The sequence below is a fragment of the Carassius auratus genome, chromosome 38, assembly GCF_003368295.1.
Source record: "Carassius auratus strain Wakin chromosome 38, ASM336829v1, whole genome shotgun sequence".
Taxonomy (NCBI): domain Eukaryota; kingdom Metazoa; phylum Chordata; class Actinopteri; order Cypriniformes; family Cyprinidae; genus Carassius; species Carassius auratus.
Genome location: NC_039280.1, coordinates 7,934,575 through 7,951,246, shown reverse-complemented (window position 1 = coordinate 7,951,246; position 16,672 = coordinate 7,934,575). Strand labels below are relative to the sequence as shown.

The following is a 16,672-nucleotide window of genomic DNA, read 5'->3' as shown; positions in this document are numbered from 1 at the left end:
TACACGACACACACGGTTATGTGTTTACGTACAGACATTTATTTTTCCTCACACGGAATTAGACATAAAAATATAAAATGTCAAAACTGCAAATGGTTTGCTGGCAAAACTATTAACAAGGTCATTCTTCTTATGCAAGAGCCTTTTGAAAAAATAATATGCCCGTGTTGTAATTTAAAGAGGTATTGCTATTGCAAATGTTCAAGCTCTGGCATTTATATTGGACTGTTTGCAATGTGAAGAATATTAACTTTAATTATCAATTTAATTAAACATTTAATATAAAAATGAAACATTTAATAAGACTTATTTTAGCAAAAATAACATTTGTTTAAATCAAAGAAGTGAAAGTAATTAAATGAACCCTATTCTTATTTAAATGTGAAGATTATGATAAAAGAAAGGTAACTAATGTGATTTTCAGCTTTTATCTGTTGATTATTTTATCTACTATAGGCTAATTAGACATAGGGAAATGTCAACAAGTATAAACCAAATCAAAAAGAATTTATGCATTTATGCATGTTTTTTTAAGTGAGCTAAAATTAATGTAATTATAATGAACTATTTTCAAGTCTGACAGTAAAAGACACATCAACAGATTTAAAAAAAAGTAACATTCCTGCTGCAAGATCGTTCATACGTATTTCTGTATTTCTTTGAACACTGCTTGGACAACACACTCGCTGTGCTCTGTGTTATTTCCACAGCAGGTCCACCATTAAATTCAACAGCATTCACTCTGGCTTTCCTTTCTCATTTTCTCCACATTTTAATATATCTTCTTTTATTCTGTTAGATTTGGTTCTCTCTCTCTCTCTGTCTTTCTCCTTTTGCAGCCCCCCACCATTATACTCCACAGGAAAACAGGAAGAGAATTACCTTGAGCTGTGATAACAGGTTTTTACTGAACACATTATGTGTGTGATTGCCTTTGAATTTCTCCAGACATTGGATTTTCAGCTGTGCTGCTAAACTGCCCTCATAATACAGCCCGCTGAAAATAAACACATCAGATTAAAACCTCTGCTCTCTTTTCAGTGTCACAGTCTGACACAAATCACTGTTTGCCATAGCTGTAACGAGAACTATTCCACCCCAGAGTGGGCTTTTATTTCTTAGAGAAAAGATGATGGCAAAACTCTGAACCGCGTGAGATGTGTTTGCCATAAAGAAATAAACAAAAATAAAACAGTCACAGAGGTGTAAAGCTGGCAATAGTTGATAGTGTATATGTGTGAGTATTATAAATTAGCAGGAAATGGTTTTCCTTAAGAATCAAGTTGAATGTAGACATTTCATTATTAAAAAAATATATATATATTATTATGCTTGTGTACAATTAGGTATTATACTAACAACAACAATAGAATACATTAAAACGTTAATATTAATTATTATTATAAAAGGTACATTAAGAACAAATATCATAATAAAATATTTTAAGTACTGTTAAATTTTAATATTTATATGTTCCAACCAGTTCCACTGAGGCTAAGAACAATAAAAAAAAAAACTAGCCCTCTGGGACCCCTCAATAGACAGGTTTTGCAACTACAGGCAAAAACATTTGCGTTTCCAAGAAAGATTATTATTTATTTATTTATTTTTCATAACTATCATATATGTATAAAAAAAGCAAAATAGTGAGAATGTTTCAAGGACAAAGACTTAAAATAAAGGACACCACTCAAAGTCTTGAATAGAAAATATACATTTAATGTCTTTTTATATTGACACAATTCCAGATAAATAAATTGTCAGTTTAAGTTCGATCTAAGCTCCAAAGATGAACAACAACACACAAGGCCAAAGCTGAAATTCATGACACACATAGTGCGTCTATGACTTTTTGTTACAGAGGAGGAGGAGGAGGAGGAGGTCTGGGTACACTGTGACACTTGTACCTGTGGAGAATATCAAGATTACCCCTTGTGCTGGGCTGAAAATCCTATACCTAATCTGGTGTTCACAGTCAAAAATGACCAACCATTTAAAAATGGCTTGTAAATCATAAAATTGTAAATTATCCTTGGATTCAATCTTGTTGTAAACTTGCTTTTTGTCAATTAGCACAGGTTTTGTGTAAAAAAAAAAACTTATGCATTTGAGTGAAAAAGCATTATTTGTGGATAATTTCAGCAATATTCACTTATTAACGGAGGTGCATAATATCAGATAAATGAGGAGGACCAGGACCAATCAGTTCCAAAATTATTTAAAAAAACATATTTAGCAAAAAAAGGAAAAGTTCGGGAAGTTGTTATACTCTGTGTGAGTGAAGTCAGTAAGTTTTAGTCCAATGCGACAACATTAACTAGCTTTCTTAGGAAAAGAAAATCCTCTCCATGTAAAATGACAAGAACACGAAATGAGTGTTAATATACTTATTATCCTTCAACATCACATAAAGACCTATACTGTTTATGCGTGTGTGTATGTACAGACCTGGTGTCAGGATCAGTGTTAGGGAAAGTGGAGAGAACTCTGTATCCGGTCTGCTGTAGCGCTGTCATGTAGTGGCTGGAAGATCCTCTGATCTGCCTGAAGTTGAAGTCACTCTGAACTCCACGCAAGAGAGAGACAACCGCTTTCTGCTTCCTATCTAAAAAAAAACACCGAAACATGTATTCATGGTGTGCATTTGTGTTTAACACACATCTGGTGTGTGTCTGTACTGAATGCTTACGTACATCTGCTGGTATCATGTGTGTCGTCTTGCTGATCAGGTACGAGTGAATGCATTCCTGCACCTCTTAAAGGAGCCGGTCGCGTCACCAAGGGTACCAAACCGGGTAAAGTAACTTCACCACCTGAACTAGAACCCTACACACATGCACAAGGTAACTGTCTCTGGAGTATAAATTGTATCTGATCCATTCATTTAATCTGGATAGTAATTGTGAGCTACCTGTGCTTCATTATTTAAAAGCTCTGCTCTGGTTCTTTCTTCCAGGGTGACTGTCATGCCATCCAGAACCTGCAGTGTAGACAGATGCAGTACAGCTGCTGGCCTGTGCAGTGACCGCCGAGCCACCTGCAACACACACACACACTTGGTATGTCATAGGCCAGAATATAATGTCTAATTAAAGGGATATCCGGCCAAGTAACGAGAACAAACCATACTGTATTAATTCAAAACCAGAGAGTGAGTGTGTGTGTGTGTGTGTGTGTGTGTATAAGGATTTATCTGTAATCATGGTTAGTTTGCAGTTGAGCCAAGGTCTCAGTTTGAAATCTCTCCATCTAGAGCATTGTTTTCTGTGTGTGTGTGTGTTTGTGTGTGTGTGTGTGTGTGAGACTCACTGGATTGCCCACTACAGACAGTTCCATGAGGGAAGGAAGCACCTCCAGTTTCTCCAGCTCTAAAATGTCCTGAAACACAAACAAAAGACATATTAGGTTATAAATACTCTTTGATATCCATCCTGCATTTAGACATTTATAAAAAAGAAACACATTGACTATTGGATGCTTTATACACGCATATAATTTTTATATACACAAAAGTTTGGGTAGTAAGAATTTTTGTTGTTTTTGAATCTAGTCTCTCATGCTCACCAAGCCTGCATTTGTTTGAACAAAAATACTGTAAAAACATGAATATTCTGAAATATTATAACAATTTAATCATTATTTCCTATTTAAATTTACAGAATTATGTAATTTATTCCTGTGATGGCAAAGCTAATTTTTATAAGTAGCTAATACTCCAATCTTTGGTGAAGAAATATTTCTTAAATATTATCAGTTTTGAAATATGTGGATTATTAATATCTTTTATCACTTTTAGCTTGACAGTTGTTTTTGTCATGTTTACTCCTATGTTTACTGTACTAAAATGTCTCAAATAAACAGGCATATGAAGAGGGGAATAAACAATGGAAAGGACACAAGGAACATCAAATTAAAGGTTTTTGTTAACATGTCATGATTTCCACAATGATAAAGGAATGAGGAGGTGAATCAAAATGATCAGTGAGTCTCAAGAACGCACACACACACACACAAACATTCACACACACCTCTGACCTTCAATCAATGTAAATACTGCTTAATTGTCCCCTTGGGCTGCTGTGCTGGTGCAGTAATGGCTGTCTGTAATTACTCTATATTCAGGGGCAGGCAAAAGGCAGAGCTCTCACAAGGCCTAACAACACTAATACAAACACACTAAGTGACTGAATTACTGTAATTTAGTAATTACAGTAAAACTGCAGCTACACACATACAGATAGATGAGAATGGAGAAGTGAATAATAAAAGCGAGCTTCAAGTACTCAAACTTACACTCTCAGGGGGGTTGAGAGTAACTGTGTTCCTCTTGGTAGATTCTATATTATATATATATATATATATATATATATATATATATATATATATATATATATATATATATATATATATATATATATATATATATAATAATAATATATTCTGACCTACAACACTTAAATATATCCTGTTAATATGGTCGATTATATCTATCATAAGATGTTGTTAAGATAATGTTTTCATTATTAGTGAGGTGATTTACAATAGTTTATATGATAAATTAAAGAGATAGTTTCCAGCATATAACCAATTATAGTGTGCTTCCTACCAGAAGTTTGGAAAAGTCACAGTTTTTTGTCCTTTGTGGCACTTTACAGTGAAGAATATAACACATATTTAATGTGTACCAGTATTTTAAAACAGATTTTAGTGTATTTTGTGTTGGTGTTATTGTGTACCAGTATCTTGTTCATGTCTAAGAACAGTCTCCGGAGCTCACTGAGAGGCTGAAGGTGGTTCAGTTCACGGATTCGATTCTCTGCCAAGTGCAAATCCAGCAGGACTCCCTGTCCACAGAATGAGTTCTCACTCAAAGATTTAATTCGATTTCGATCCAGAACCAATTCACGTAGTTTCTGCAAACCATCCAATCCATCTACCTGACTGATATCATTCCCTTAGAGAAAAAGAGAAGACATTTGGAGAAGATCATATTAAAGAATATATGTATTGTTGTTTAAATGTTGAATGTTTTTTTAAAAAAAAAAAGTCTCTTATTCTCACCCAGGCTGCATTTATTTGATCAAAAATAGTAATATTGAAAAATATTATTACAATTATTTTTTAAAAAATATATTTTAAAGGGTTATTCCACCCCAAAGTGTCATTAATTACTCACCCTCTGTCTTATGGGTTTGGAACGACATGATGGTGAGTAACTCCTTTAGGGCTGGAGTAACTCTTTAAAATGTAATTTATTCCTTTGGTGGCAAAGCTTATATTTCAGCTTCAGTGTTACATGATATTTAAAAAAATCATTATAATATGTTGATTTGGTGCTCAAGAAAGATTTCTTATTATTATCAATGTTGAAAAGAGTTGTTCTGCTTAATATTTTTGTGAAAACTATTAATATTATTTTTTTTTAGGAGTTTACTGTGGGGTAATTGAGAATGAATGGGGGAAAATCACGTGAGAGGAGGCAATAACTCCATCGCAATATGATTGGGCATGACTGGTTATGTTTTGCTGTGACTGGTCCATGCAATAAATCCCGCCACTTTTGCTTTCATGTGCATTCTTCGTTGTGAACCAGTTTAAATGAACACCATAATGGCATTAATGGGAACTTGCTATAGAAAGAGTAAGCATTCTGAGACGTGACTACACTTGCATACTGACTGGTCTAGCCTGAAAAATAACACTATTTGAGCAAAATTGACAACATTTATGATACAGTTGTTGCCAGATTTCATTTGTGATTTCAAATATGAAATGTAATCATAACCTTGGAAAACAGTTTTGGAGAAATTTATGATTCCCCATTCAAAGAGATAGGAGCTGCACTGGCATGCCAAGAGGCATTTCAAAGATGACCGCTGAGTAACATGACTTGCCTTAAAGAGAATTTGGTTTTACATACCTTGTAGGAACAGTGCTCTGAGGTTAGTGAGTCGGCTGATTTGTAGATTGATCAAATTGGATATACCATTATAACCTAAATGCAAAACCTCTAAACTGGACATCAGAGGCTCCAGATTATCAATTAATCCCTCCCTACAAACAAAGAGAAGGAACATTTTAAAGGAAAGTAAGAAAAAATGAATGAGAGGCAAATGTAGAGGTATATGACAACTAGAAGAGTACAATTTATGGCCAAAACATTGGTCAAATATCAAAGCTAGAGCCTTTGAACTTTCAATTGATGCACAGTTTGTCCAGATCAAGTAAGAGAGTGATGTTTTAGGTGCTGTGAAAATGAAACAATAATAATCTGGGGCTGTCGGCGATGCTTGCAAGCAAAGGGGTTAATACTGTATGCAGTACATACAATTTGTTAATAAATGTGTCTTTTACTGCCAAAACCTTGCAGCCTATGAAGCTGTGAGTTTTCTCTGGTTAAAAACACACACAATGTCAGAGAATCTCTTATTGTATGTAATTGTGATGCTCCCTAGTGGTTAGACAAGAAACTGCAGTAGATCACCACAATAGATTATGACAGAGTAATGTTGAGCGCGCACGTGTGTGTGTGTGTGTGTGAGAGTGTGTGCACCTGCTGGGCCTGTTGTTCTGCTGCCCATATCCACTGGAACTGACTTTATGATGGAGAATCTGCTTGTTGCTCATGTGACTCTGAACTTTTTGACGTGGTAGAACTGACTCAATGTGATTATAGTTCAGAGACAACACCTGTAAGACCACATGCACAAACAAAAACATATATATATATATATATATATGTACATAGACACATAGTGGACATTAGTATATAACGTTAGTATACATAACCAGTAACATAGACAAAGAAAGACATAAGTTGTTGTATTTATGTTCTATCCTAAACTCATATGTACCTTAATGTTGGGCAGGAAGATGAGACCACTGAATGAGGTGAGGTTATTGTGATCTAGATTAATACTGCATAAATTACTGAACAAATCAGCAGGAGCAAGATCCACCATTCTAAAACACACAGTAAAACAGAAATCATAAAGCATGAAGCAACATATCCCGTTCTGCTGAACTGGTTTAATTCTGACTGCAGGATTGTAGTGAAAGTTAATCTGTACCTGACTGAGCTAGACTGCAGGTTGAGTTCTGACAGGTCTCTGTAGTTGGCATGGCCCAGCTTCTCAGCCACCATATCTGCATTGAGCCGCCCTTCAAACACGTCCTTAGCAGTTTCTGATTCACATGTTTCCTACACAGCACAAACACGTTTGTATTTTTTTACAACTTAAATACCCGAACGGTTCACCCATAAATTTAAATTTTGGCAATAGTCAGCCTCCAGTCCATTTCACTTTCATTGCATGGAAAAGTGCAGCTGAATAAATGTACTAATGTACGCTGATATAGAACTTTTCAACAGTATCATACACATGAAAACAAACACTACACATATTAAGCATCAGTTATATTTACCACAGCTACTCCATCCAGTGCTTTGAGTGAAGGAAGATGGAAAACCATGTAGATCCTGTAGTTCTCCAGTTTGTTTACAAGGGGATTCCCATACAGATCCAGAATAATTAAACTAGACAGTGCCTAAGAGAAAAAGACACTACATCACCACCACCATCATACTTTATTCACTTTAAGATTAACCTACAGCACTTTACATGCAGTTCTCATCAACAGGTCCTTTGAATGATGGCTTAAAAAATCATTAACTGCACAAAATGATATTCAGATCTATAAAATCTCCTTACCTTTAAGTGGTATATGTCTCGGGTGGTGCTGATGTCATTATTGCCGACATACAGCTCGAATAAGGACCGTGATCTTTGTAGCCCATGCAGAGATGAGATGATGTTGTTCTCTACAGACAAGAAGTGAAGGTTGGGTAACTGGTCCAAAACATCCCCGTCTAAACACTGTAAGTGGTTGCTGTTAATGCTCAGACGAGTCAGACGATGCATCGCACACAAACCTGCCAAACACCAAACAAACAATGAACATGACACAGCTTTGTCCCTGGTTTTATATTAAACTGATAGAGTGAAAAAAAAAGAGTGAGAAAGGGAAACAAGGAGCACTACCTTCCAGTCTGCTAATACTGTTGTTATTAAGGGAAAGTTCCTCCAGTAGGGTACAGTGTTCTAGACCCTCAATTCGAGTTAATTCATTATTGTCAAATGAAGCCCAGCAAAGATTCACCAGTCGTTCAAGATTACTGAGTCGGGTTAACCGCAGACCATCAAGATTCAGTGCTGTGATCTGACCAGGCAAGTCAAAGGGCAAAGTATATCAGTTAAGGATATGGCTCTACCAGGAAATTATGTCATCATTAGCTATGTTTCCATACATCTATTTTTAATGCAAATCTTGGGATATATCACATCAAAACCGCTGGTTGGAAATGCCAAAATGTGCAACATTCTACAATACATCTTCTTGTGTTTCACAGAACAAACACAGAAATGACAAGGGTGAGTGAGTTTACCCTTTCAGATGTTGTTTGTGTGAGAGAATGGGATTTTATATGTCATACTTTGGTGGTCCAGCCTGACTCAAGCTCTTGCGAGTGTTTCCAGGGAGACGGGCTGATCTGTGTGAGCAGGTGAGCAGAAGAGAGCAAACTCAGACTGCGGGGACGTTCACTGTCAGTCCGAGAGTGGGTCATCAGAGATGCCTGCAAACACACACGTGTTCCAGGTCAAACATGGACACAAACATTGAGTATAACATTCCGATTATTCATACCTGGTTGATTCTAGATCGGGCAGCCACTTGAACAGCAGCAGCCGCTTCCTCCTCCATCACGAAAACATCATCCAAATAAGTTAGAGACTTCAGCCGACCAAGAACCACCATACGCACACATTCGTTCTGCAAAACACACAAGTGAAATGCAATTTTATTCACATTAAAAGTAAACATAAAATGTAGTTATTTAAATGTCAGGAGGGTCAACTTGGCTTAGGGATTACAATGGTGAATCGTGTGTATGTATACACTACCATTAAAAAAAAAGTATGGTTTTGAAAAGAAGCCTCTTATGTTAACCAAAGCTGCATTTATTTGTTAAAAATATGTAAAAACAGTTATATTGTAAAATATTCTATTTTAATTTTTATTTTATTTTATATATTTTAAAATGAAATGTATTAATGTAATGTACTGTCACATCCTTTATTTTCAATCTTTACTTAACATTTTTTGAACAGAAATGTATATATGGCCTTGCTCAATTTTTATTTGTCATGATGCATTACATTTTTTACAGTGTAATATGAAATTTAATCATGTAAAGTAACTTTTACCCTGTGACAAGGATTGTGCCGTGTGTCCAGACGGAGCAGGGCAGGGGTGTGTTTACGCAAAACATTCATGTCATCCCTGATTCGAGTCAATTGATTCCAGCGAAGATCCAGTTCTATGAGTTGACTAAGTCCACGCAAACCCCCCAGAGAGGAAATATGGTTAAAACTAACATCCAGGTATTCCAAGTTTGGCTAAAGGATTGAAAGACAGAGAGACAATGAGAAACAAAGATAGTCACGATTCATAAATTCATATTCAGTGACAGGACTTCATTTAATTTGTAACATCATTAAAAGTGTTTTTTATTTTTAAGTGGTTAAAAATAAAGGTAATTCGTAACAAAAATACTGTACCTTTCAGAGGATGAAGACCAATAATTAGTACTAAAGGGATCAGTTTTGAGTTTCGACAATTTTGGCATGCTGCCTTTAAATGTTTGTGATACTGTCATGTTTAGAAGATGATGAATGAATAGAATGTGAAACATCACCATATGTGAAATATCGTCCAGATGAGTTAGCTCATTGAAGCTGAGGGTCAGTTGCTTTAGAGCTGTGAGTCGAGAAATCTCAGGAAGTTTATTCAGACTGTTGCCATGTAGATTCAGCACCTGTATGACAGGAAATAAGTCAATAAAATGATCACAGAGATACAGGTTTGTGTATGTTAAGATTTGCAGGTCTCACTGTGATCTGACTGAGGACGTTTGCTCTGGCCACTGTCAGTGTGGATTTCTCATCTAGACTGAGCAGCCTGGGGTGAGGCTTCAGGATGGGTTCCATATTTAATGCCTCCTCGTCCAGGTCCAGCTCAGCTCGGGACACAGATGGGGCATCAGCCGGGGATGCATGAGAACTAGACGGGGAGTCTGGAGAGTGCTGAAATGTGTCCTAGAGGAAGATTTCATAAGATGAAGATGACTTGATTACTCATTACTATTTTCTGGTATGAGATTAAGAGAACAGTGTAAATGTGTGAGGGTATATACTGTTAAACACACATACCTGTGTTATATATTCAAAGTCTACAAGGTACTCTGGGAGCACCATTTCATTGTCAAACATGTACCACAGTTTCTGCTGCTGTTTACAGTCACAGCTGTCCGGCAGGCTGGATGGACACAGCATGTCTGATCAACAAAAACACACACACCTTACTGCTTTGATCACCAGTGCCCTGAAGACATTGTTCTCTGATGGGTTCACAAACTCACCAGGGGCTTTTTGTGCTGTGTGCTTTTGCTCTTTAGAGCAGGTACTGATGTAAACAGAATTTGCTTTAGGATAATGATCACAATCTATTGGGAGACCCTCCTTCACTGCAGCACTGCGGCCCAGGAACACTTTAGAAATGATCAAGTGACCTACAAACATACAAAATTGCACAAAAGCAAACACTTTTTTTGAGAGAAATTAAAATAAAAAATGCTGTTATTTTGTGCTTCCTATTCATATAGAATCCTAATAAATGTATCATGGTTTCCATGAAAATATTTAGCAGCACAAACGTTTCTTAAACATCAAATCAGCATATTAAGAGGATCATGTGATACTGAATGCTGGAGTAATGGCTGCTGAAATTTCAGCTTTGCCAACACAGGAATAGAAAGCAGCTATTTTGAACTGTAATAATATTTTACAACATAAATTCTTTACTGTATTTCTGATCAGTGCATTTTGAGACGTGTTTTAAAAAAAAAAAAAAAAAAAACTGACCCCAAACTTTTATTTTTGTATTAATGTTTGGAGCCAGTAGTAGTGTAGAAATGACTGACAGTACATTCAAATGAATTTAAATTAAAGGCTCTAAGTGAATACAGACCATGTCTGAAGGGAAGAATATCTACAGGGCTACTTCCTGATGTGGAGCAACTCTTCTTCTGCATAAATGTCATACGCAGTTTATCGGACAAACTCACACTGTTAGAGAGGGGGATGGCTCTCTCTCTGCCTAATGCCTGAAGGCAAGAAACACACATCCATGTACAAGATGGTTGGTCCATTAAAAAGTAAAGAAATTCATAACCAGTCCACACCAGGCTTTGATGGGTTTTGTACCTTATATGCATCAGCAGTTTTAAAACCATTTTCTAGGATTGGAAGTATCTCATCACTTTCACAGGAATGTTCTGGATCGGGCACGTAGAACAGATACTCCATGCAGCGTTTATAGTTCCTGTCAAACACACACACAATAGTAAAACTGCATATACAGACTCTCTACCACAGACACTGTGCTGTCAGAATCAAATCTCATGATCTTAAAAATGTATATGAACTGTATTATTGATACATGAATATAAATGAAAGACTATCAAACGGTCTCTATTTTTTGAATCAGTCAGATTCTCTCGAGTCATAAATGGCATGTAATGAACGTGATACTGATACCCGATGCATGGGATAAAAATCTATACAATAATTTGTATTTATATATAATAATATGTATTTATAATCTGTGTGGTCTATTTTCCTGGTATTAATACCAGATTTATCTGTCTATAAACAATGAGTAAAAGAAAAAAGAAGCTGACCATATGTTTTGCATGTAAGTCAGACTGCTTCTTCTTCTCTAAGTGCATTTCTCTGGCCAAATTTAAGATGCAAAGTAGACTATATATAAAAACGTCTGGTTCTGTGACACACAACAAGTGTGTGACTGACTCACTGTGAGAAGGGTGAAGGTTCCTGTCTGCAGAGCAGAGAGTGTACTTTGTCCTGGAAGCGTTGCCGCTGAGCTCGGTTATGGATACGAATGATTCGATTGATCTTAATGCCAGAGATGTTGTGAGGTTTATAATCCCATGCACAGAAACGGGACAGCAAGAGATCATAACATGATGTGAACCTGAGAGAGGAAGAAGAAAAAAGTATAGATCAGAAATTCTGCATAATGTGTATCTGTACGAAAAATCTCGCATGCATACATGTGGTACCAAGGTTCGCCGGTGTTTCCCTCCTCAAAGCGAATGTTCCCCACGGTTTCCAGCTCCAAAAGCAGGAAGTGCACCATCATATCCCTTCTATCTGAGGCCAAAGACACATTTAGCTGGTGACATGCTTCTACCCTGAGACAAAACAAAACAAAAAACAGATATGCAAGACCAGACAATAATCATGTACATAGGTTTAGTATATAAAAATGCACACTCACTCCTCCAGGTGCCGCTCCCAGAATCTCAGTCGGTCTTTAAGAGCATCCAGTTTTGTGCTGCAGTCTCTGCTCATGGCTGGGGTTATTACCAAAGTCAGAGGTCAAGTCTTCATGTTCTCCTGTCTTCTTACCAACAGACTGCACATGGGACAGCTCACACTCCATCTGCTCACAAAGGGTGAACATGTTTGTTACATAAATGTGTTACAAAATAATTTGCCAAATTTGTCCCCAGAAGTTGAATATGGAATAATCTGATAGAAATTGGAGGATGACTTAATTTAATAATATGTTTTGGAAATCTTAATTAAATATGAATATATGAATTATTATAATAATAAAAAAATTGCACAAACTGCACATACTCACATTTCTGAGCATGTGTGTTAGCACACGTATTCTCTCCTCTGGTAGCTGTATCTGGTCTTTCCTCTGCTTTCTGAGCTTGGCTTTGAGTTCATCAAACTGTCTTTGTGCACAACGTACCCGCATTGTGTAATACATCATTTTCTTCAGCACTGTGGACTGATGCACAACCACACATTCTCATCAGTCTCAAACACAAAAGATACACTCTCAGATTAATGAAATAGAGATTCTCTCACCTCTGCAGTGTCTTTGAGATGCTTGCTGGATATGTCATATGTGTCCAAGCGCTGCAGGTGTGGCATGTGATATAGGACGTGTATGTAGTAATTATAGAGCAGACACAGCGGGTTTGGAATGGATTGAGGGTCCTTCAGACTAAGGTGCCGTAGACGGGGCAGTCGAGCGAGATGGGTCAATTCCTATATGGAAAACAAGGGTTGTATAGATTTTACATACATTATTTTTTTCTTTCAGAGATCAGGACTATTCATGAACATGAAATCATTTTGTGCAAAAAAAAACCTGACATTCTGCAATGATTTGTATATTGACGTTTCATGGTCAAGCATCACTATTACTATTCCCCATATTTATGGTTTATTCGTTTACACTATATATGCTGCTTGTTATTGATATTTTGATTTTAATATTTTGTTATTTTTGCAACATCAGGAAATAGGAGATGCATCAGAGAGCAGAGATGCCACATTATGATAATGATAACAGCTGAAAAGCAAAGACTTGAATCGTGCAATTCCTGAAATGATCAAGTCTCTGTTGGGAAAGTACAGAGCATGCACAGAAATAACAGTAATCAGATCTATAGTGAGCAGGAGGGAAAGGACGCGATAATGGCGTGTAGATACAGGCCTGCAGTAATAATGGTGTGAAGGCCAGAAGGAAATTATTACCTGGTAATCTTGGACACAATCAAACAAACAAAATGGGCTCTACACAAAGGGCAATCAACAATCTAATAAGAGAAAAAATGAATTTCGGCATCATCCATGTGCGGCGCAGCAAAAACGTAGCTATGCTTCAAAGTTTAACACTTAAGTTGCGGCCACATTACCTAAATTTTGCAGGCGAAAAATGTCCATTATCTAAAGAGTACTGCAGCCATGACATCAAAACCAGGAAGACTAATTTTGTTTCCCCTTCACTATGGGTTTTATTTACGAGGATTTTCAATTTGTAAGTAAAACAATGTCGTGAGTAAATATAAATCAACAACAGTAGAAGATTTTACTCTAAAATGTAAATTTCACACACTCATAATAAAAACATGAATTATTATTTAAAAAAATTTTTTAAATGTATTTTTGTATTTGGTAACTATATAAATCTGGAGTGTGTGCATTCCCGTTTGTCCAGAAATTTCGCTTAACAACAGTAAATATGTCTGTACTTTTAAAGTAAGGTATTAAAAACTGAATTAAGAATGAGCAATAATAGTAGGGCTGCGTGCCTTAGAATACTGTTAAATTAATTTCAATACGAATGATGCCTTATTCTTGAAAATAATTGCTCTGCTATGATAAGCTTTTAAAATAGCAGGTCAAATAATGCTATATTTCTCATACCTTGAAGGAACTGATTTTGTTCCCTGAGAGGTTTAGATCGTGGAGACTGATGTTGGAATCCAGACAATGACCTTAGAAATAAACATGTTAAATATTAGTGTATCCTCTAACATATTTTAAATGCAATTGCAAAATTTGGTGTTTTACAGTAGACCTACCAAGAGTCACAACAGCATTATCAGCAAGATTCAACTCTTTAAGGTTTACAAGTGAATTCAATCCCTGTAAAAAAATGTGTAAAACATAGGTATAGACACAAATATAATATACTTTGAAATTTAATTTACGGTATCTCAGAAACAACGGCAACCTGTATGTCAGAGATCTCGTTCTTATTAAGCCATAGGACGTGAAGGTTAACCAGCATCTCTAGATTTGTAATCTGCTGGATGTTGTTGTCGTACAGAAATAATTTCTGCAAATGCACACAGTTATCTAAGCCAGAGATTTCCTATAAAACACAAACAATGCCAGACAGATCCAAATCAACCATATTGTAATCACACTGAAATCCAATCCATTAAACATGTTCAGAAAAATAAACTAGAAACATTCCAAATGTTTTCCGTAACTTACATTCAATTTGCACTCCACTACCCATAATTCTTTGAGGAGTGGGCAGTACTCCAGACCCTGGATTGAGCTGATGCTCTGGCCAACAATAGTGAGACTGGACAATCTAGGGAAAAGAGAGAGACCCACCATGCGCGGGAACCCAGAGAAAAACATCTCCAGAACCATTTCAGCACTCCCCTCCTGACATACTTTCTCATAGCAGAGTCCGTTAGACACACACTGAGGACATACAAACCAAAGATACTTCAGCACACACCAGCACATGTGGCTTAGATTAGAAAACCACACCACAAGAGCAAATTGCACATTAAGTTCATTTAGTTGAGGAACAATAAAGGAAACTCACCAGTTCTTTCATAATTTCTTCGTCTCGGGTTAGTTTCTGCTTCTCGTTCTCTGTCATGATCCCTTTAAAAACAGTATTTTTCAAAGGTGTTATGGACATTCAACAAATGTAAAGAACTGAAAACGTAGATGTAGTAACTGTAGTTACTAAACATTACAATAAAATGTTACTAAATCTCTATCTTAGTTAATACTCAACAACAATGATAAAACATTCAAACTGCTGCAATGCTGCAAATACATTTTACATATACTTGGAAAATTTTAATAAAAAAAATTTGACAATCCCTAATTTGTACTAATGTGTATATGCACTAGAAATTCTTCACCTGTTTGTGTGTGTCCAGCTGTTTAGTCAGAGATATTCAGAGCCCAGCAGGTGAGGAGACCAAGTCGAATTCCTTCATATTTCATGATTTAGCACTAAAAGCACAAAAACTCGTTTACCTTCTCTCCACCATAAAGTTCAACAGCTACATGATGCCTGTTAAGTATCTTTCAACAGTGAAAACATGTCAACCCTCCATTATCGAGCCGCACTTGTAGTGATATTCCTTTTTATTTTGCTTACTGCAATGTTTACATCAGGCCGTTGCTAAGGAAGCGTGGCTCGCTGGTGCTAATGAAGCCCTGTTGGAATGTGTTGCTGTGCGCCAGCAGATGGCGCGAAAACACCGGGTCATCCACCCGAACACAAATTTGACAAATACTAATTTACATCAAATGTGAACAAAGTGTTTCCAGGGTAATGGCCACTTTTGGAATTGTGCTTCTCGTAATATGGCGACTTTAAAATTACTCCTTGTTTAAATATTTTATTTGAAAAAAAAAAATCCTTATTTCACAAAATGAAATTATTTCAAATTACACATTATCAATATAATTAAAAAAGGAAACCAAATAGCAGCCTAACGATACCCCACCGAGATTAAATTGGATATTAAAACATAAAAACCCTCAGAACACAACACAACACAACATCAGCCAATGGTAAGGGTGGGGCATTTAGAAGTAAAAGAAACTAATTATTCTGAAGAAATAAAAAAAATCTAAATGTAACCAATTTTATCCCATTTAAGTAAAAAATAAACTGGGTATTAATAATTAAAAAAAATAAAATAAATAAAAACTGGATAGAGGATAAATATTGACAAACAAATATAAAATAATACAAAATCTAAATAATCAGGAACATTATTTTTGGAAACAACTCCTGCGAATTCAGTCATTTCTGTCCACAATTTAAAAAAAAAAAGTCAGATTCGGACGGTTTCATTATCGCTGAAGGTGTTTTTACGCTGAAGTGTTTATATAAAGCTTAAATGTAGCGTGCGTATTATGTGTACTGTTAGGTAGATAGAACCACGCCCGTGGCACAC

General features: G+C 36.2%; 1 protein-coding gene across 1 annotated transcript; it reads right to left on the bottom strand.

The window, feature by feature from the left end:
• Nucleotides 1–1,733: 1,733 nt before the first annotated feature.
• Nucleotides 1,734–16,514, bottom strand: lrrc9 (leucine rich repeat containing 9). Its single transcript, XM_026223789.1, is given in 34 exon segments — nt 1,734–1,907; nt 2,449–2,605; nt 2,694–2,826; nt 2,912–3,037; nt 3,310–3,378; nt 4,737–4,954; nt 5,921–6,054; nt 6,554–6,690; nt 6,855–6,963; nt 7,071–7,201; nt 7,426–7,548; nt 7,713–7,933; nt 8,043–8,220; nt 8,495–8,635; nt 8,707–8,832; nt 9,267–9,458; nt 9,758–9,877; nt 9,954–10,157; nt 10,272–10,396; nt 10,481–10,630; nt 11,089–11,224; nt 11,325–11,442; nt 11,935–12,114; nt 12,203–12,334; nt 12,421–12,473; nt 12,475–12,585; nt 12,790–12,945; nt 13,026–13,208; nt 14,373–14,443; nt 14,531–14,594; nt 14,683–14,823; nt 14,949–15,167; nt 15,295–15,356; nt 15,623–16,514. Coding segments are annotated over 33 exon segments (4,467 nt in total). The 5' UTR covers nt 15,352–15,356; nt 15,623–16,514; the 3' UTR covers nt 1,734–1,855.
• Nucleotides 16,515–16,672: the final 158 nt, after the last annotated feature.